Here is a 21,978-nt window from a genome sequence, read left to right on the forward strand (position 1 = left end):
TATCCTAGCCCCTCATTCATTTATATGTTTACAGCCGTTCTGTGCTACAATGACTGAACTTAGACATGACAATAAACTGTATGGCTTGCAAAATCTGAAATATGCTGACCTTTTACCTAGTACACCCCCAAAACTTGTTAGAATGACATGTTTGTTTGCATACACTCATCTGTGCATGCATCTTCAAGAAGAGTTTTGGATTGGCACATTAAGGGTCAGGAAGGACAAAATATATTCTTCTTTTCCCTAAGGAACAGATGCAGTTTAGCATTCAGTCCCAAGAGAGAAACAGAGGCAAACAAGGACAAGAAGCAACAATACGACCCTGGTGTTCTTTCCTGGGTGAGGGACTTTAAGCATCTGCATGCCATTCAAGTCAGCCATTTGCCAAAGCTCAGCCACGAGTCATCATATGTGGCTTCGGGGGCCCTGATATCAAACATGCCACCTGTACTTACTTGGAAAAGCTGGACATTAGCTGGAGGGTCCTTCTGAAAGAGCAGCGTGGCACTGGCAAATGTGGGGTCCAGCTTACCACACACCTGTGGAAGTGAGGTAACAGGAGGCTAGGACTATGTCACATCGTTTTCCTCCTTATATTCACAAGTAATAAAGGTGATAGTCTTCCCCCATCCCCCATCCCCTCATCCCCCATCTCCTCCCCCTCCTATCCCCTCATCCCCCATCTCATCCCCCATCCCCTCACTCCCCTATCCCCTCATTCTCCATCCCCCATCTCCCCTTCCCATCCCCTCATCCCTCCATACCTCCCTCCCCATCCCCTCATCCTCCATTCCCCCTCCCCATCCCTTCATCCCCCATCCCCTCATCCTCCATCCCCTTACTCCCCTACTCCCATCCCCCATCCCCTCATCTTCCAAAACCCTATCCCTTCCCCCTTCCCATCCCCTCACTCCTCCATCCCCTCATCCTAGAGTTTTGGGTAGTATGCTAGATCTGTTTCAAATTTAAATGTGGGCTTTTGGGACTCAGTATTCAACTACATCCCCAGCCACCTTGAGTCTGCGCCCTGAATGCTCACTTCTTTCTCCAACAACCTTGGCTTTCCACATGTATACAAGCTGCTCTTTGTGGAATACCACCCCACCCAAAGCCTTCCTTAAAGTCATCCTTATTCCCCATTACTCTGGAAGATTTAATGATATGGAAAACAGTCTCAGTATAACCTCAAAAAGAATAAGCTAGGGTATAAATCCCTTTGCTCATCATGCTTGCAAATTCCTAGAAAGTGATACCTACAGGCCCAAAGAAAGATGGGCATTGTTAGATGAGGAGGTGGCACTGTCCCCAGGTTGTCCTGACCCTTGTTCTTCTGCTCTCAGATAATGAAAGGGGAGGAGCAACTTTGCCACCCAGTCTAGCCTGCTGAGTCCCCACACTCACATTGTCAGGGCTCATTCTCCCCAGCTTCTGGAGTACTGTCAGGTAGAACTTGAAGAAGAAGCTGAGGGTGAGGGTACGCCGGAACTCCACCATGCCACCAGGGGCATTGGGGGCCAGGTGCAGCTCCTCTGCCAGGCCAGCACACACATCCTGTAGCAACTCCTCATTCCAGAGCCTGGGAGAGGGCAGAATGTGGGCTTTCTTCCTTCCACCCATGTTCATCACTTGGTGCGGAACATGACACCCAAAGCCTCTGCCGAATAGGCCTGGGTTCAGGCTTTGACTCATATGCCATGAATTGCCCAACTGCAGGCAAACTACTCTACCTTCTGCTGCTATAGTCCCCTAATTATAAAAGCACATACAATGTTAGATAGATAGATAGATAGATGACATATATATATATATGTATATATATATATATATGTTGATTAAAAAAACCCTTTAGATATTATAATTACATTGTAGTAGGGAGAAGTCTGATGCCCATTTTATCACTGAGAAATTTTGGCATAGAGTGACTAATTAATGTGACCTCTGTTCCTCATCTGGTTAGTGGTGGAGCCAAGGAATCAAATTTCAAGTTCATCTCCATCTCTTCTATGTGATCCTTCCTAGGAAGGATCACATAAGATACTGCTGGCGAAGCACCTGGAGCAACTGCTACCATGTGGCAGCCTCATTATAGTGGTGATAGGATTAAAAATAGGAATATGAGTAACAGTGGCAGTGCAAGAATAGTAATAATGGCAGTGGAAATAATGGTGGCACCACCAGCAGCAGTGGTACTAATACTTCTTTCTAATGGCAATGAGAGGCATGGTGGTAACCATGGTAATGGTAAGACTGGGCTGCAAGTGGTCATAGTAGAAGCAGTGGCATCAATAGGAATGGTTCCAGAAATGGTGCCACTATAGAGCTGGTAGTAGTGGTGACAATAATGCTACTGTCAGTAATAATAGTAACAGCAGTTGTGACAGCAGTGCAGTAGGAGTAACAGCAATGGCAGAAAGTAGCCATAGCAACAGTATCAGCATGCTGCTAGCAGCAACCACATGAACAGCGCTTCTAGCTTGCAATGGTGCTAACAGCACTAGCAGTAGTAAGAGGAGTAGCAACAGTGATGCTAATCAAACAACCCTAGCGTAGGTTACCCGTGTCTGTGTTCATAATGAAAGACTGAGGATAGAAGAGACAGCGCCAGTAGCAGCAATATTAGTAGGAAATACTACCACTGTGGTGCTGCTCGCCACTCGGTGATATTAGAGAGAATGAGAGCAGCTATGAGACCAGCAGCAGCAGTAGTCATGATTGCAGTATCAGAAGCATCACCAGGAGGATCAATGCCATAGCAGGAGCAGCAATAGTGACATCCCAGCAGCCAGTGCAGCAGTGCAGGCAGCTTCCCAGTGTGACCTGTGCTTACTTAGAGAGCTGCCTGGGAGTGGTCTTGAGGGCTGAGATGGTTCTGTCTGCCATCCCTCCATAACAAAGGGACAGTTCCTGCACCTCAGTGGTCCCTGGCTTGAACAGGACTCTCATGCCACTGGTCACCTTCGCAATGTCATCTTCTCTCCGGGAGGCCTGCTTGAAGGCTGAGAAAAACTCACCCTAAAAAAAGAAAAAAAAAAAAAAAAAGAATTGGCATTCCCCACAGTTTGCAAGCATAGCAAATGGCGAGCATGAAACATAGGGACTGCTAGACAGGATGCCTAGAGAGGTGGGGAGGATGTGTCTGTGCCTTGTAAATCAGTGGGGAGCAAAGACAAGAAATATTCTTAGACTATATTTTTGGAGGTTCTAGTTCACATTCCCAGAAGCTGGAAATGGCCGGGACTCCCCCGCCAGTCAGGTGACTCAGGAATGGGATGGTGTCTACAGAGCAAACAGCTGAAGGTCAAAGATAACCCCAGAAAACCATCCTGGTGTCATATCAGAATCTACTGGCCCTTCCAGAGACCTCAATGAGAGCTCCTTGGCAGGCTGCCTCTCCAGCTGGGACAGGAAGATGTGGTACAGGCTGTGACACCACCTCACCTGTGGCTCCCAGATGTCTATAATGTAATGTGTCCCTCCCACTAGAGTGCTGCAGATAGACATCCTGGTCCCTGTGAGCCTGGGTCCTGCTACGAAGCAACTGTTGCTTCATGCTAGAAGCATGCTTCTCTCCTGCACCTGAACCACATCTGCTTCTATGGAGAGGAGGGTAATATGAATCATTTTCCAGGAAAATCTCATGTGATGTCTGCCCTCCACATTGTGTGGCCCCTCAGGTCACCCTGCTTTGTGGTCACCCTGCATATGTATATTAACACCAAAGGTCCTTTGCTCTGAAGGAGCCATAGAGACTCTTTCAGGCATCGTTCTTGGGCACAGACATGGCCTGGAGCACCCTGCCTGTGGCCTGGAGCACCCTGCCCGTAGCTTGAACTGTTCTAAAGCAGTGGTTCCATGTGCTCTACTCCCAGGCCCACACTGGTGCCACCAGCTGTCAAGGTCCCAGTGTCCTTCCTTAAAACTTTCTAGTTCACAGTATAAAGTCTCCTCTCTCTTATCAAATGGCAGCTTTTGTTAAAAATAAAGTCTCTGAAAAATAAAAGCATAGCCATATGAAGCCTGACTCTATTCTCTGTCCCTACTCAATTAAAAAAAAAAAATCAGTGATCTGTGAAATTCAGAATTCTGAGAGTTGTTGCTGAAAATAGTCTATAAACACAAGCTAGAAAATCATTAGGAGGCCACCTTAGGGGCATAATTGCTCAAATTGAATTAGCATTCTCATTACAGAGGTCAAAATCTACAAGGGCAAACCCTTCTTGCACTGGCTAAGCACTTCCTGCAACCAGTAGCTGTCCCCACAGCTGTTTTGCTGGCCTTGCCTAGAACATTCTTGTTATATCTCTATTGTGGCTGTGTTCTCAATTGGTGACTGCTGAGAGCAGAGAACCACAGCAGGCTAAGCCCTCCAGGGTGCCACATTTGCCCAAACAGAAGAGAAAAGCTGTTCATGAAGCAAAAATCCAGCAGTGGCTGGCCAGAGTTAGGTCAATGCCAACACCTTAGCAAGTCCAAGGTCAGCCATGAGGATCTTACCATAGCAGCTTCTTCACTTGGCATGCAGGACACTTGACCTTAGGAAAATAAAGTCACTGGCAACAAGGCAGGAAGACCCAACAAACAGGGATGTGAACTTCTGGTTGAAGATCACCATTGACTTCCATATGTCTACCAAAACCTCATGACCTTGGTCCTTCAGTCTTATCTATAATCTTTACAGCAGTTACACTGTGCCTACATTACAGAGAGGGCACAGGGGCTCAGATAGGTAAGACAAGCCACTCTAAGTCCCATGTCTGATTATTGAGTTCCATAGTCCATGTCCTGTGACCTCTCCTTGTCCATAAATGATAGAGTTGGTTAATCCAAGGCAAAGTTAGCAAGAATAGATCAGTATTAAAGTTGAGAGGTGCTAGCTATGGTTATGAGACTGACTATCTTTTGGCTCCTTATCTGGAGTCCTATAGTGGTATAGTTTTGACAGAGCCTGGAGTGACTTCCACTGTCTTACCTCACGGCTGAAGGGGATCTCAATGGACAGCAGTATCTCCTCTGGACTGAGCAGAGTCCTTCTGTAGCCGGGGAAGAAGGTGTGGTCCATCCGAACAGTTCTCTTGGTGCCTATACAAAGACAAGACGATGACAGCCACATGCAGGTGAGGCTGGGGATACACTGGGAATGGAAGATAGTCATCGGGGGGATAAGTCCCTCTCTGATACCACGTCAGAGGAAGCAGCTGGCAAAATTGTAACCAAGTCCCCTTCTAAGGTCCTTAAACAGTGTGTTCTCATCAATATCTGTCACCGTTTTTGAGGGAAGAATGCCCTGGTCTGTGGTACGTGTAATTTTATGGTATAAATACACCTGCCAGGGCCAACCTCAAATAGCCATGCAAAGTCACTGAGTGTGAAGCCAGAGTAAAGACAAGAAAAAGTTGTGTCAACCCCTGTTCACTGTCCTCAGCCAAGATAGATGACAAGGATTGCCTTTGGGTAGCTAGCATCTAGGAACTAGATTTCAGAAAGATTCCTACCATTTGCATAGTATGGCATATGTAACAGGCACCCAAGAAATCTTGGGTGGTAAGTCTCTAACAAGCTTTGTTTCTCTAGAAAATGACCCAAGTGGTAAAACTTTCCTCCCCCAAGCCATTCTTTCTGGATCTCTGCCTCAGGCGCTCACCTCTAGACATGAGGGTCAGTTTGGCTCCGCTGGCCATGAACACTGGGTTGAGATCAGAGATGGGGCTGGCGGTGATGATGTTGCCTCCGATGGACTGATGAGGACAAACAGAGAATAAGTGAGGGCTCTCTGACTCCTGCATGTAGGGCAGGAGGTGACAGATGTGACAGGGGGCACTAGATGACTTGGTTGCCTGAGCAGCCCAATGAGACATGGTCATTCAAGGAAACATACAGCCTGAAAGCAAAACACTTGGGATGTGTTTTCAGCTGGGAACATATGTATGCATCAGTAAACTGAGGCAAGTTCTTTACATTTGTTTTCCCTCCCCCAACTTTTTTTATTCTGGAAGGATCGAGGTGCATTATTGAAGAGACTATAAAGAGCTAGTAAGATGAAACCCAAGATAGAGATCAAGGAAAAGGGAGGATAACTGGGAGATAAATAGTTGGCTGTTTTCAGATCTGAACCTTCTGGCAGTTTGACAAAACAAGAATCAGACAGAGGTTCTTGTTACGAAAACCAAGGAGGAAGAACAGTGTGAACTGAGAACAAAGCCTTCTCAGAAGCACACTTAGGAGAACAGGGGGACGTAATGTCAGTTTCTGCATCTGCATTCCTTCCTCTGAAACCAGAGGTGGCACGTTCTTGGGCATGGTAGGGGGGTAGGAAGTGTGCTATGCTGTTCTGTTCTCTTCTAACTTTAAAGGCAATTTTCAAAGAATAGAGCAGAGATAGAACATTGTCTCCCAATACCATAAACTATGTGAATCCCAAACAGAGCAAGAACATTAATGTTACCATCTACAAACTAGAAATGTCATGGCTGTTCTGAAGACTTGACAGAATGGTCAACAAATGGGCCCTTCCCTCCTTCAGAGGGGGCTCTGCCTCTGGTTCACTCCTAAACTCTGAAGGGACCCAGACCTGGCTTCTCTCTAACATGTCTCTCATTCACTTGCTGAGAATCTTGGCCAACTTGAGAAAGAGGGAGGCGTACACTGTCTCTCCAATCTGGAGGGAGAACTGCAAGTGTTTCTCAGTGGCCCACAGACTACCATCATGAGTGGGACCCAGGGACTTACTGAAAACCCAAACTCTGGGCTCCACACCTCCCCTTGTTTTGACCGAAGGACTCACCGCCACGGACTTGACCTGCTTGCCAGCAAACCAGCGTAGCTGCTCCAGTACCCCTCTGAATACTTCTGTCTTTTGTTCTGAAAGATTAGTGACTGCATTCACCAGGACATTTTCTACCAAACTAAGGGGGCAAGCGGCTCCGAAGGAGATTCCTGTGGATACATGCCAGAAATAAAGTCCTATAATCAACACATTTTCCTGAAATCCAGGAGTTCTCAGAACAAACAAACAAACAAACAAACAAACAAAATAAATAAATAAATAAATAAATAAATAAAACCAGACCTCTGGAGATCTTTTTAAAAAAAGTACACAAATGCTATAATCCCCATCTTTCTAGTTCTATCTCCATGTGATTCAATGTGTCATCAGGACCAAAAACAACACTAAGATTCTTGGAGCCTCTTGCTAACACTGACTACTCAGTGGGGGAAACGTAATGAGGACTATATCCTTCCCAGCTCACCCCTACCCCTGTACCGGGGAAGCAGAGGGCAGCCTTACCCTCAGGCCCATGTGTCACTGAATTCAGTTCAGGGATCCAGGCTGGGCAGACAATCAGAGGAAATAGCATGTTCTTAAACTTCATCTCAATGCCTTTGAGAATTAAGAAACCTGGGTTAGAGACCTTAGAAGTTGCTCCACATCACACACAGGGTTCATGGTATATTTAGCACCAGAAGCCAGAAGGAGGTTTGGATTTAGGAAACCGAACAGATGAGGGGGGACTGTCAGCCATAATTTCTGCTTTTCTCTCAAAACAAATAAAAGAAAATTTGTGTTGTGAGATGGCATTCAAAATCATGGGACATTAAGGAATGCCCAAAATTCTTCTAAGCACTTTGTATTTGAACTTACTTGATACTCCTAACAGGGACTGTAGGTTTCTGTTTATAGATGTGGGACCTGAGGTGCCAGAATGTTCAACTTTGTAAAGAATGGTTATTTATGTATATGTATGCAATAAAAGCATTGCATGCCTTGATGTATATGTAAATATCAGAGAACAACTTTCAGGAGTTGCTTCTCTCCTTCCACCAAGGATAGAACCCAGGTCATCAAACTGATGTAGCCAGTGCCATTTCCCCACTGAACTGTCTCACTAGCCCCAACCATTTTCTTCAAATCCATAGCTAAGAAGAAGCACATCTCGGTCTTGAAGCCATTGTTAGGGATGGGTGTAATAACAAAAACATCTAATCCCAAAATTAAAACAAAAGAAGAAAACGAGACACAAAATGTCAAATCTGACTTCCAATCTCCAATGTTTTGCCTGAGTTCTTCAAGGTGAGTGGCTTTACAGGGTTGCATCTTTGACCATTTCTGTCTCTACCCCAACTAATCACTAGAGGCCTCAGCCCATGCTGCTCCTATGCTCACTCCCTCTCACTCTTACCAGCAGGATCACAGATGGGGAAAGTTGAAACAGAAACCCCAGAGTCTGCATCTTGAAATGGCTGAGGACTTCAAAGGGCAACCCAGCTTCGAGGAGTCTACTCCCAAGACTTATGGATTGATGCAGTGAACTCCATCCTGCACTGGCTGTAGTAGGTGTCTACTTTGTATGGTTTGTGTATAAGGAGGAGGGAGTAGAACAGATGGAAGTGATCTTGAGAAAGTATTTCTAATTGTGGAGCTCGTAAGTTCTTCCTATAACCCAGAGCACTGGTTGAGTCATAGAAAGGAGCATGTCCAAAGTCAAAAACATCCCCAAAGATCCTTCTAGCCACTTTAAACCATGCTACCCTTGGTCCCTAGAGCTCTAGTTATGGAGACAAAGGGCCTGAGAGCCACAACCATATGGACAAGAGCATCAATCACCATGAATGCTGCTGAGCCACAACCTTCACAGTCACACCACAGAGACTCGTCTCGTTCTCTAAACCCCATGTGTCACAAAGCTACAGGTGGCAGCCTCTGTGCCCCATTTATGCATCTGAGGATCAGCCTCTGTCCCTGATCCAAGCAAGGCTCTCCTCACTGGACTGAGGGTTCAACCAGAATCTAAGGAGCTGAGCTCCTTCAGAAACCAGAGCAGATTTCAAGCAGCTGCTTTGATTTCTCAAGCATGGTGTGTAAACCACCTCAACACATACACTACACTACACATACAAACATACATAATACACACACAAAATGCGCACACACACACACACACACACACACACACACACACACACACACAAACAATGATCCTCTGAGCTAAACTTCACTGTGCTGTGAATTTCTTGGATTTTACAGCAGAACAGATACCAGACAAGCGAGGTTTAGAAATAGAAGATAATAACAGGGACCTGAACCCTCTGGCACTGCTATTGTCTCATGGAACACCTGGGCTAGGAGGACACAACCTGGGCCTCCCTGGCCTGTTCAGCTATTGTGAGCCCCAGAATCACCCTTGAACATCTAACCTTTGCTCTAGTGCATCATCCCAGAAAAGGAGAGAAGAAGAGAAAAGACATATAGACCCTGGAGTGATTAATCAGCAGGAAGGAACACTTGATTGCAAGCATGAGTCCCAGGGTTCAAATCCCCACCACCCATGTAAGAGACTAGGAGTGGCTACAAATACCCATAACTCCAGTGCTGTGTGGGGCTTGCTCAGCTCAGCTCTAGATCATTGATGATCCTGTTTCAGCAATATAAGGTACAACATGAAAGGGCAGGATACTTCCTGACTTCCCCTGGCCATCACATGTCCACATGTACATCACACACACACACACACACACACACACACACACACACAGAGAGAGAGAGAGAGAGAGAGAGAGAGAGAGAGAGAGATCTATCATTGATCAGACACTGGACTGGATAGTTGGCCAGCATTTTTTCCACCCATATTAGACCAGGAAAGCTGTGAAAGAAGGAAATTTTTCTCTTAGATTGTTGTGTCCCTAGGTCTTCCCAGAGATGGGAAGAGTCATGATTGGCATCCCAGGGATTTTCATGGAGAAAATCAACAAGTGTAAGGATCACATGTGGTATTTAAGCAGCCCACTGAGATGTGATACTACACCATATACAGAATAAGAAGTCAATGAGCCTTTCCTAGGATACACAGGAAGGGACTTCACCAGGCCTTACTGGCTCCAAAGCCACTGTCTTGGGAGTCCATATACACTGAGCTCAGTGAGGCAATGAGTAGAGAGTGGAGGGGAAGCTTGGGGAGAGAATAGAGGGGCAGAAAGAGCCCAGCAATGCCCAAAGGGCCCCATGCAGCCTTACCTATCTCCGTGTTCCCCACCACCAGCTTGGCATCAGGGTGCTGTGCTTTGAGGTCCAGCAGTTCCCCCAAGGTTGAAGCCTGGATCCAGGTCACACGCTCCCCTTCAAAACGCAGCTGCTTCTGGGGAGTGTCTTTCAGCCTCTAGGAAGTGTAGTTAGCTTACTGTACAGTCTCCTTTCTACCACCTACCATTCCCCCAGAGGAATCACTATATCTGCACTGGGGTCAGCCTGTTTACTGACTTGTCTAATACCGAATAGGGAAGGAAGAACACATGCCGAGGGCAAAAGTGAGGGGGATTACAAGCAATATCTGTTGGCCCTATTCAGTACATCATAGCACCCTTGAGAAGAGTTTGGTAAGAGAGGCGCTTTGAGCTTCTTCGCTACAACTGAAAGAGCAACCTGGAGATCAAGGTTGTGCAACCTCCCAAAAGCTACCCGCTAAGAGGCGCCCAAACCAGAAATTCTCAAGCTCCTGATACTGTCCGGCACTGTCTCCAGGCACAGTAGACAAGGAATGGGAAGGATTAGAGGTCAGGAGGATGGGTGTCCAAAGAGCAGAGAGCATGCACAGGAGGGCTAAATCTAGGAGATACAGAGGACACTTGATAGGAAAAGAAATCCCAGTATCAAATTAATGGTGTCTTCAAGGGATCACACTGTAGCACTGGTAAGCTGTCCTCTGGCCTGTTGAACCTCAGAGACAGTCTCCAGGAGCCTCTGTCCCCAAAAAGCATGTGCCCAAAAAACACTGCAGAAGGCTTGATTCTTTCCTTGCAATAAATATAAATGAAAATAAGAAAGTGGACACAAGTGTATCTCTAAGGTAGAATCTCAAGCCATATTCATGTCCTTTTAATGCAGCCATGTTTCCTTTAAAGAAGTAAGCTGCTTATAGATGGATAAATAGATGGGTTGATGGGTTGATGGGTTGACACATAGAGACAGCCAGGAGGTTCACAAGTTGATACAGAATGGATACAGATATAATAATATAATCAACAGATATCATCAATGACAGTGTCTGCTATTGATACATAGTGTATTGCAGAGACCAATGTCTATTCCTGTGGAGCTCAAAGTCCATCCAGAAACACAGACATGGGATCTATAACTGTATGACTCGTATAAGGAGAAGCAAAGGATGTTAAGGGAGAATGGGATTGAAAGTCTTTACTTCCTAGACATGGCAGAAAAAGGAATGAGAACTAAGCTGAAAATCTAAGATGTAAAGATAGGAAGTTCTCAGCAGCCATATAAACAAAGTAAAACTCAAGGGCATAGATTTGGCTAGGCTTCTCCACAGCATCACCTACCAGCAACTCTGGGGGAAAGATGGGGTCTTGTGTGGGATCTAAGGGTTTGAAATCCTCTGGTTTGAATAAAGATGGTGAGGGAGCAACCTGCACGGAAAGAGAACAAACAGTAAGTGGCAGATGCTCAGACTGACTGACCCAGCTCTTCCTCCAGGTGAACTCATTTCCAGGAAGAGGACAGTCAGCTCCTGGAAGAAGGAGGCCTTGCCAGAGAACCCAGAACTATTGAGCACCATTGCACCTTCGACATCTGAACACCACACCACAGCCTCCCATTGTCCCTTCTTCCATCATCACTGAGGGACATGGAAAGAGCATAATATCTCCTGCAGATCTGAGTCTGCCCCACCACCACCCCACTACTAGTCTTCCAGAAACAGAAAGGTGCCATTACCGTTTGGTCTTTCATCTGGTTCATGCAGCAGTTTGGGTTGTTTCCACTTCCTCCACAGCACCCACCATCCTGACAAGATGATATTTTCACATAAGAATATTTTCAGTTTTGAAGAACCCGAGGAAAGTCAATTATTCTTATCTACTAAAGCCCAGCTCTGGTAATCCCAGCCTGCATCCACGGGAGAAGCGTAACCTATCCCATCCAGTCTGCCTCCATTTGGAGAGCTGAGGTCCCTGCATCATGCTCACTTCACTAATGTGGATTAAGGAAGTCTTTGGAGCAACAGGAAAATTTTATTTTCAAGAAAATTTCTCCATGAAAGCTAGGTTCTACTTTATAAGGACATATGTTTTACCCACTTTCCTTCTTCTGTGTTACTTCCTTAGGTAGCCCCTAAGGGGGAGAAAAGGACACAAGAGGCTCTACTTTTAGGTCAGCTGATATTTATGATGCTTGGCTGGTGGTTTCTGCAACCAGGGTCTTTGTCAGACCCTGTCACAGATGTCCTACATCAGCATCAGTCTCATAGATGCATCCAGGCCATCAGCCCAATGGCCTCTACCACTTACTATGCATTTCCTGCAGAAAGCTAAACACTCCACTCCTCACTGTGGCTGTGCTCTTGAGAAAGGGCATGTATCACCCATTATTTATGGAAAAGTGCTTCCTCAGACCTCTCAAGATGTCTGTGTCAAAGCATATATAGAGTAGAGATTGCTGTCTTCCCTAACTAAGGCCTGCACATGGAGGGTTAAGTGTGTGTTCATCTGGCAGATCCAACTCAAAAAGGCAGGAGTTTCCAAAATCATGAAGTGGGTGCTAAGGGGAACTCAGTCTTCTAAGGCAGTAGGTCCTGAAGGAGCAAGACAGGGGCAGGCAGCCTTTTTGTACATGAGTAAGGAAGAATGATTTCCCATGCTGGCCTTTCCCCAAGGAGGAGCAGCAGCCTACCTTTGCCTCCAAAAGCTCCCAGAAGACCATGGAGGTTGAAGGTTTGGCCTTTGAGAACATGCAGCATAGCCAAGAGAAACATTTGCCAGTTTCTGCCCTGTGAATGGGCAGTTCTATATGCAGAGCCCTCCAGCATCTCAGGTATGTGCGTCATTGCACACCAGACTATTACACACACACACACACACACACACACACACACACCTTCTCCCATCTTGCCCTTCTCTATGCTTAGACAGCTTTCTTCTTTTAGCTTTATTCTTGGAGAAGGAGTGATTAAGTTGTATTCTCAGACTTTCTGGAAGCAAGAGGAATTTGCTTATAGTGAAGCATCACCTTACTCACCTGGATGGCCTCCTTGAGGAAAGATATATATTATACTTTTTCCACACAACCAATGTGCCAACATAATACCACTTAGATCACTTCCTTGATAACTCATTGGTATATTTATGCTATGAATTATTGTGATCTATGATAATGAGTCACTCAAGGTCTACTGAGGTGGAGTAAGGCAACTTTTCCATCCACACCTCCCAGGCTCTCTGATTTATGAGGTAAACCAGAAGAGAATTGCCTAAAATACTAAAATCTCCAAGAGAGAAAAATCTAGCAATTTAGAAGTCTGTACTGAGACTAGTTTGTAAAAAGCTAAGCAGAAGGTACACATATATGATCTCAGTGCTTAGAAACAGAGGCAGGACAACCATTGTGTGTCAGAAGCCAATAGGAAGGTGGTGGGTACAACAGCCAAGTCAAGAAGACATAAAACACCTTCATGTGGAAGTTGGTCATGGTGGTGCATGCTTTTAATCCCAGCACTCAGAGGCAGAGGCAGAAAGATCTCTGTGAATTTAAGGCCAGTCTGTTCTATATAGTAAGTACCAGGATAGCTAGGGCTCTATAGAGAAATATTGTCTCAAAATATTTTCCCCACAAAAGCAAAAGCCTTAATGTATATGTAGATAATGGTAGGGCACCAAAAATTCCAAGATAAATTTTTAAATGTTTTAAACTGAACAGAACTAAACATAGAGAAGTCAAAGACAAATATTCTAAGTGGAGACTGCAACACTATTCCATCAGAAATGAATAAATCCTGCAGGTAGAGAAATCAATACAGACATAGCTGAACACGCCACCCTCATGCTGTATGTAACCTTGAAAATTCTGAAACTGAAATAACACTTGTGCAAAAGCAAGTCATACTACTTTCTTGACAGGTACTAATTATAGGCTGTATCATTAGTGCATTCTTTGTTCTAAAGAAAACATTTTTCCCACTTAACAGACATTTATTCTCATTTTATGCAGAACAAGGTTTGTTGAAGCCAATCTATTGACTGCTTGTTGGAAACTTAGAGATCAAACCTCAGATTCAGACTCAGTATCTCAAAGGTTTAAAAGTCAGGGTGAAGTCTGATTTAGAAGGGCCCTTCCAAGTCACATCTGATTATTTTTGTTTACTTTATACATCTCCAATCAAGCATAAATGCCTGTAATGAAAGCTTACAGCCCTGTCTTCTACCACTTCAACAACAACCAAAGCTATAAAATAAAGACAATGGGAGATCGTTGAAGCTGAGGTCATTATGTCAGGGTCTTGAAGGCTGAAGTTTCCATGGAAATGGTGTGTATATAACATTCCACCTGATTTGCAGTATTCACTGTCTGAAGTGCAAAGGGCAAGAGGTTACACGACCCTGCTGTCCAGGAAGCAGCCATGATGGAAATGATCTGGAGATTTTCCTACATCCCCTCTATTATCCATTTGATATTTATTATTCCATTTTCACTTTGAGTTAGCAATCTGTATCATTTTATTCCTCAGACAGGCCAACTCAAAGCTTATTCTTTTCATTGATTTTTTTCTTTTTTTTTAAGAACCAGATTTTGTTTTGTTGGTTTTCCTCTATGAAACCTCTGGTTTCAATTTCATCAACTTTTTGCTCAAAATATTTCTTCTTTTCTTCAGCTTCTTTTGGATTTAATTTGCCCTTTTTTTATTTTCCGAAGGTGGGAGCCCACGTTATTGACTTTTAGATCTTTTTTCTCTCCCAGATTTATATTCCCTGCTAGAAATTTCCCTCTAAGCAATTTGACAAACTATCTTTTCAATTCCATTCAGTTCAAAACATTTTTAAATTTATTTGGGGATTTCTTCTTTGTCCCATGTGTTGTTTGAAAGCTTTTTACTTCATCTCACAGAAAACACTTTTGGAAATTTCCAACTATCATCCTGTTGTTGGTTTCTAGGTTAATCTCACTCTAGTCCCCAAACATTGTGTAATTGCTATTATTTTTAATTTGTTTTATAGTCCAGAATGTGATCTTTCTTGGTGAAGATTCCATGAGAGCATTACAAAAACAGTCTTTTTTTGTAATTTCTGGTTGTGGTGACATAGAAATGTTAGCTACATATAGTTCATTGATAGTACTGTTAAGTTCACCTATATCTTTTCTGTTTTGCTTTTTTTTTTCCTCCTATCCGTAGGATATGGCCATTTCTGATAGAATAGTGATGAACCTATTAGAATAGTCCATCTTTTCAGTTCTATAAATTTTCATTTTATTAAGCTTAAAGCATTTTTTTTTCATGGAATTTCTTCTTACAGTGTTCTGTACTTAGTTGCATACATGGTAAGGTTTTCCATGTCCTAAATATGTTGAACCCATGAACTCACAGAAGAAATGGCTGGATACCTGGACATGACCTGCACTAGACTGGACCCACCAACATCCCATGCTGGTGAGAGGGGGCTCACAAAGCCCCACTCTTCCCTGAGGAACTGTGGGAAGCTAATGGTTGCTGGGGGAAGGGCAGTCATAGTTCTCAAAGGTGTTGCCTCTGGTAAGTTTTATTTGCTTAATAAACCCTCACCCATGGTTTAAAAAAGAATTTGCATTGGTTTGATCAAGCCAGACCGCCTGAAACAGAGTACCAGATGATCCTACATTCAAAACAGCTGGACAAAGCAGCCTTACAGACTACAGCCAGGATTTCTGCATCTTCTTGGAATCCCACATGACAGCGCCCCTTACCAGTAGGAAGTAATTTGGAAAGAAGGACACCCAAATTCCCAAATACTGTATATAAATGTTTGTTTTCATTTAAATGGACTTGGTTATATAAAATAAATAAATAAATAAATAAATAAATAAATAAATAAAAAATAAAGAATTTGCATGTCTTCTTAAAGCATCATTCCCTTTATTAATCTACTAATCAGTGGCCTGGAATTCTCTTACTCATTTCTTCTCTTTTCTCATTGGCTCTGAAAGTCTGCATTTTTGTTTCCTCAGTCTCAGAAATAGTTTCCCGAGTCATATCCAGTTCACAAGTGAGCCCACCAAGTATATTTTTCATTCTGTTACATGGCTTTGACTCTAGCATTTCCTTACAATTCCTTTATGGAATTCCTATCACCATGTTTACATTACCTATCCATTATTACTTGTCTACTTTTTACATTAAAGCATTTTGCATAGTGATTATACTATTTTTTAAAACTCATGATTTGATTTTTCTAACACCTTTGTCATATCAATTCCAATTACGCTCTATATTTAGTCTCTTCAAATTGTGTTTATCTCTGTGTATGTCTTATGATTTTTTAAAACTGGAATGAAGATAGTTATATTAAATACAAAGGAGCTCTGTCAATATGTCTTTAATGATGTGTCAGTGTCAAAGAGAATTACCTTACAGCCTTAGGATTAATGAGTCTGCCCCTGCACTGTCAATTTCACAAGAACATTTGTGGAGTCGATTCTCCCATTAGGTGGGTCAAGGAGAGATCTGAGGTTGGCCTTGCTCAATAAGGTAAGCTCCAATATGATCTGAGAAGTAGAAGCTCTAGTACAACAGTTTTATGTTTTTTCTTTTTCAATACATTTTTGAGATTGTAATCTTGTTACAACATGTTCCCCCCCCCCCCCATGTGTCTCTTCTTCTGCCTGTGATTGTCTATACCGTCCTATCTGTCTTTAACTTGAGAAACAGCAGCTGGTCCTTCAACTTCCCTTCCCCAAAGGATTAGAGAAGAGCTATTACCTTTCCATTTTCTGGCTTTGCCTTTGTGCTTAAGATGGAGTGAAATAGTCTAAGCTCTTCACACACCAGAGTGAGAAACAGAAATCCCACTTCTGCCTGTTCTAATGGCTCATCTATACCCTTTCTCTCTGATAGATGGACATAATCATTCTTGATCTCAACCATGTTCCCAGTTCTACCAGACTCCTGTTCATGCTTCAGTAGCAGTGTGCTGTGTATGGAAAAGTGGGAAATTTAAGCTCAGCAGCTATGCACAAAAGTAAACTGGCTCTGCATAGAATCCTGTGGAACTTGAAGGCACTTCTGCATGCTTGCTTGGTGCCAGGTTTCTGCTGCTTAGAGCTTTCAGCTTAACCCAGGGAAAACTGGGTTGAGAGGGGCAGAGTACTACTCCACAGTGAAGTCATGCACTATCTCAACTCGATGAGCCCTGGGGAAGCATATACTTGTTGACATCCTTTGCTTTTGAAGCTCTCTCGGGGCTCCTTGGATTGGACATCTTTGAGCAGGCTCCTAAGATGGGTGTGCAGAGACAAGATGGGAAACAATCCTTGTTTCCCAGAGAAGCCTGGGCAATTAACGAAGACCATATGGCTGATAAGAAAAGTGTCAGCACTGTCACTTACAGAGCCACTTGTTGAAGGCCTAAGTTATACTGGGTATTGTCCTAAAAGTTCTACAAGAGGTTCTTGATTGTTTTTTCAAACACTGATGATTTATTTGCTTCTTTCAAAGACTTATTTTTGGCTGAACTTAGACATAGTGGAATATCTCAGCAAGGGCAGCTTGGCAATCTGTTCCTGGCATTTTTCTTTAGCTTTCTTCATTCTTTTCTGCAACCTCCTCATTTTGCTTGCTGCATTATCTCCAGTACAATATATCTCTTTGACATTTGTGTTGTAGGGTACATGAAACAGCAAGATGCTGAATCTTGGGTACTTTAGTTCTGGGCTTGCCTTCTTTGTTTAAGGGATTCCTGACAACATATTGGTAGACAGCATCCTCTTTAGAGAAACTAAGACACTTTCAGACTCCACCAGTCCTTTTGGGCCCCAACTACCAAAGCATAGTAGTATCTGTCAGTCTAGGAATATCCTTCTCTCCTTTTTTTTTTTTTTTCTTCAATAACCAAGTTGAGACCACTCAAATTGCATCCACAATGTATTCCTAAACCATCTTGCACTTCCTCCCTCCATTCCTCCTTGGTCTATAACAAGACCTTCCTCATCAGTAAATGTACTCTGGCATGAGTCAAGACACAATGCTTCATAGGAAAGCCCTGTTCATCATTCCCATCATGGATTCTAACCGAATAATACTTCCATCTTTCACCTGGCGCATTGGCAGCAACAAGAAGTCCTTAATTTTTATAAACACTACACAAGTAGGCATTATAATTCTGGACTCTGAATCTGTCCTTTCCATCATTTCTACTTGATTGCACAGCTCCTACTTCATGATCAGTTTCCCAGGTGTGGTATGGCACTCCCTATTTTTATGAGGCTACACTCCACCTCCACTCAACTTTCTTGAGTTATGTAAACCTGATACTTCCTCACAGTGTGCCTGCCCCATAGGTGAGTGACACCATCCACATGTCTAACTTCCCCTGGAACCACAATCGAACCTTGATGAGAAGATTTGACTGAAATCAGGATTCTCTTAACCCAGAGTCAGGTAAAAACTGAGTGGGTAAGCCAAAAGCATAGGGGGGGGGCCAACATTCTGTCCTTGCCATATGGCAAGTATGAGTCTGTGTTTACACAACCAGTGACCACACACTGAGCTATGGATTCAGACTAGAGGGTTATGAACTCCTCAGGGGTTCACAAACTGTCTGGAGAGCTAATTATCAGATTCACAAGGCCAGTAGATTGCCAACTGTGACAGCAGCTAAGAGAGGGAAGGAGGAGGGGTGTGAGGCTGAGCTAGGCAGGGATGCTGTTAAATGCCACATTCAGCACCTGTGAAGGTAGAGCCTGCCAGTCTCCAGGGAAAGTGGCCAAGCCTTGAGGCGCTTTGGAAAGGTAGCACTTGGGCAGTGCACATCTTCCCAAGAATCTGAGCTGCAGGCCTCCTCACAGCAGGAAATCCCACACTATGAATAAGAAGGCAATATCAGCTTGCCTTAGCACATGTCCCCAGCAGGAAGACTCACTCACTGATTTGCCTCATCCTTCTTCCCTGTGGACCTGAAGTCCTTGGCATCCTTCCCAATTGACTCTCTGCAGGTTCCTGCTTTAGGGGCAGGCCACTCCTGTTCCTGGGCCCCACTTACCCTGGCGAAGGTCCGGAATCCCTGGAGGATGGGTCTGTAGCCTGTGCAGCGACAGAGGTTTCCTGCAGGCCAGGGGAAAAGTTGCAGTGTCATCATTCTCCCCAAGTGGTGAGCTTCTGGCTTTGCTGCATGCATTGACCTTTGGCATTCTATGTCTGCTGCCTAGGAGGCCCTATTCATCAAAACACCCATCCTAGTGTTCTCTCAGAATCCTCCCACCAAGCACATATTGGCCTTGCCAGGGCGTGTGACCACCTTCTCAGTGAGTTTCTCAAACTATACCACCAATATTCTTCCCCTTCAGAGTGGGAATCCCTGGAGGAAAGACTCCCATCTTTTATCCTGTGTCCTTCAGATAGTGTGTAACACAGGACTCGGATGAAGTTTGAACACATGATTGACTGGGGTGCTGAAACGATGGTGAACATTCTGGATTCATTTCTCTAGAGAGAGTCAACCTACTCACAGGAGACCAACAATGGTTGTGGCTCAGCATCTAATCTGTCTTCCTCCTGTTTGGTTCTGATGCTGAAGGTCAAGTGAACAAACCATGCTTTATGAGACTCTAGGCCAGTGGTTCTCAACCTGTGGGTCACAACCCCTTTGGCAAACCTCTATCTCCCAAAATATTTATATTGTGATTCATGGCAATAGCAAAATTATAGTTATAAAGTAACAATGAAAATACATTTATGGTTAGGGGTCACTATAGCATGAGGAACTATATTGAAAAGTTGCAGAATTTGGAGGATTGAGAACCTCTGATCTAGGCAGCTTCCCAAATGTCAGTGGTCCTCCATACTAGCTATCCTGGGAGAAGGCTGAGCCATGAAGGATAGGATATAGACATCCCAGGAATCAAGGACCAACAAGGACAACCAGGATCTTCCCAGTAGATCTTGGCCACCATGTTTTGGTGGCCAGAGCTTTCCAAAGAGCAGCACCTGGCATTTCTAGCCCATTCTTGACTGTCACCATGTTGACCTGTTTGAGACCCACATGCTATCCCATTCCCAGGGCTGTGCCTGAAGGTCCACACCTTGGAAGGCATTCTCAATCTCCTCAATGGTGGGCTCCGGCTGGTTTCGGAGCAGTGTGTACATGCTCATAACAATGCCTGGGGTGCAGAATCCACATTGGGAACCATGGCTTCTGGCAATTCTTTCCTAAAAAAAAAGAAAGAAAGAAAGAAAGAAAGAAAGAAAGAAAGAAAGAAAAAAAGAAAGGAAAGAAGGAAGGAAGGAAGGAAGGAAGGAAGGAAGGAAGGAAGGAAGGAAGGAAGGAAGACACATGCTTGTGTTGTCAGGAACCTCCCAAATCCTTTATAAGTCACATAAAGCTTTAGGGATCATCATCAGGTTACCAAGCCCCTGTGAGGCACAGGCTCCTCATCTTTATCCCACTACTTACCAAGGATTTCAAGATGTAATTAAAAAACAAACTCTTTTCATCCGTTTATTTTCTTTATTCTTCCCTTTCTTTCTGTTGATTAATCCTGGGACTTTGAACATACTAGGCTGGACTCAGTCACTCAACAATGCCTACAGTCCTTTTTTTTTTTTTTTCCTTTGCTTGTTTGTGATGGTGTCTCACTGTGTAGTGTAGGCAGGCCTTGAACTTCATAACTTCATATCCAAGCCTCCCAAGTAGCTGGGTTGCAGGCACCAGGACCTTAAACTACCTTAAACCCCTGGCATTCTGTAAGCATCTGCATCATTCAGATGCTCAGAAGGGACCCTCTGAGCACAGTTAGGACATGAGAGTTGGAACACAGGGTAAACTGAGTTTACTCTCTAAATGGGATATTACAAAAATCCCACCCAAAACTGGTAGGTTTTGACTACAAGGTTCCTTTCCTCATCCACATGACTTTCTTCTTTTTCTGCCTCTTGGGAATCTCTCTTGGTACTTACATAAAACTCACAGAAACTATAATCTCTTTATCTATAGTCTACTCATTAATTTTGTGAACCCAGACTATAAACCTAGTATGCATAAGCATGGAAAAGTCCTATAAACAGAGAGGAGGAATGGGGAGACATTACATGAAGCCCACACTGTAATAGGGTAATAGTTATAAGAAGAGATGGAGTGAGAAAAATTCCACGTACAAAGTTTGTACAATATGACTTTATTCAGAGAGACTGGCATCTACTGTGCCTACTCAGAAAAAGCCATTCTAAAAAGGATCTGAGTCTGGCTTCAGTATCACAGTTTAGATCAGGGAAAGAGAACAGTCAGCAAGAAGGCTGGGCACAGAGTGAGCTTGGCATACCAGAGCTGCTGAGAGAATATGGGTGGAACCTGCTGGTGCTAAACACCTTGGCTGAGAAAGCAGCTCCTCACAGGCCAGGGCAGGATACAGAACTTTCTCTGTGTGATGGGAAGCCTTGGGAGATTTCAGGCAGCAGTAATATGATTCATGACTCGAAAAAAAAAAAAAATCATTCTAGGCTACTGGATGGAAAATGCATTCTCAAAGCAAGCACAGAACTGGGGCACTGGGATGTGGGCTAGCCAACCAGAGATGATGACATGGACCAAATAAAAAGAGTGAAAACAGATGGGGCAGTGTCATAGATGGTTTGAGTTGGAGAGTGGACCACACTTCTGTATGCATAGGGTGAAGTATATGAGAGAATCAACATTTACTCCTGGATTCTCGCAAAACAGAGTGGATTATTTTTGCCATTGGCTCAGATAGATCAATAACCAAGAAGGAAGACATTATGGGCAAAATAGGTTTTTAATAAGGCTGCTATTAGACATTTATACAGTGGTGTCAAGCAGATAATTGGAAACAAGTCTAATTTCTGAGAAGATGTGAAGCCTGAAAGTACAAATATGTGCACCACTTGCAGGTAATGGGCATTTAGCATACTTAGGGAGAGTGAAAATAGAGAAGGGTAGGGCTAAGGCCTCAGCCTGGATACTAAGCAGTCTATGGCTGAGCCAAGGAGTCATGTG

General features: G+C 44.0%; 1 protein-coding gene across 1 annotated transcript in view; it reads right to left on the bottom strand.

Annotated features, from left to right (window-relative positions):
- Positions 1-21,978, bottom strand: part of Xdh (xanthine dehydrogenase) — a 61,794-nt gene that overhangs the window by 27,379 nt on the left and 12,437 nt on the right. Inside the window, exons 5-16 of the mRNA XM_051181842.1 lie at positions 20,051-20,177; positions 19,012-19,073; positions 11,726-11,794; positions 11,332-11,418; positions 10,013-10,154; positions 7,289-7,381; positions 6,785-6,936; positions 5,645-5,738; positions 4,973-5,082; positions 2,831-3,015; positions 1,405-1,579; positions 459-542 (exon numbers count right to left, since the gene is read on the bottom strand). Coding sequence (XP_051037799.1) covers positions 459-542; positions 1,405-1,579; positions 2,831-3,015; positions 4,973-5,082; positions 5,645-5,738; positions 6,785-6,936; positions 7,289-7,381; positions 10,013-10,154; positions 11,332-11,418; positions 11,726-11,794; positions 19,012-19,073; positions 20,051-20,177 — 1,380 coding nt within the window. The remainder of the gene's footprint in view (positions 1-458; positions 543-1,404; positions 1,580-2,830; positions 3,016-4,972; positions 5,083-5,644; positions 5,739-6,784; positions 6,937-7,288; positions 7,382-10,012; positions 10,155-11,331; positions 11,419-11,725; positions 11,795-19,011; positions 19,074-20,050; positions 20,178-21,978) is intronic.

This window comes from Phodopus roborovskii, unplaced genomic scaffold (genome assembly GCF_943737965.1).
Source record: "Phodopus roborovskii unplaced genomic scaffold, PHOROB, whole genome shotgun sequence".
Classification (NCBI taxonomy): domain Eukaryota; kingdom Metazoa; phylum Chordata; class Mammalia; order Rodentia; family Cricetidae; genus Phodopus; species Phodopus roborovskii.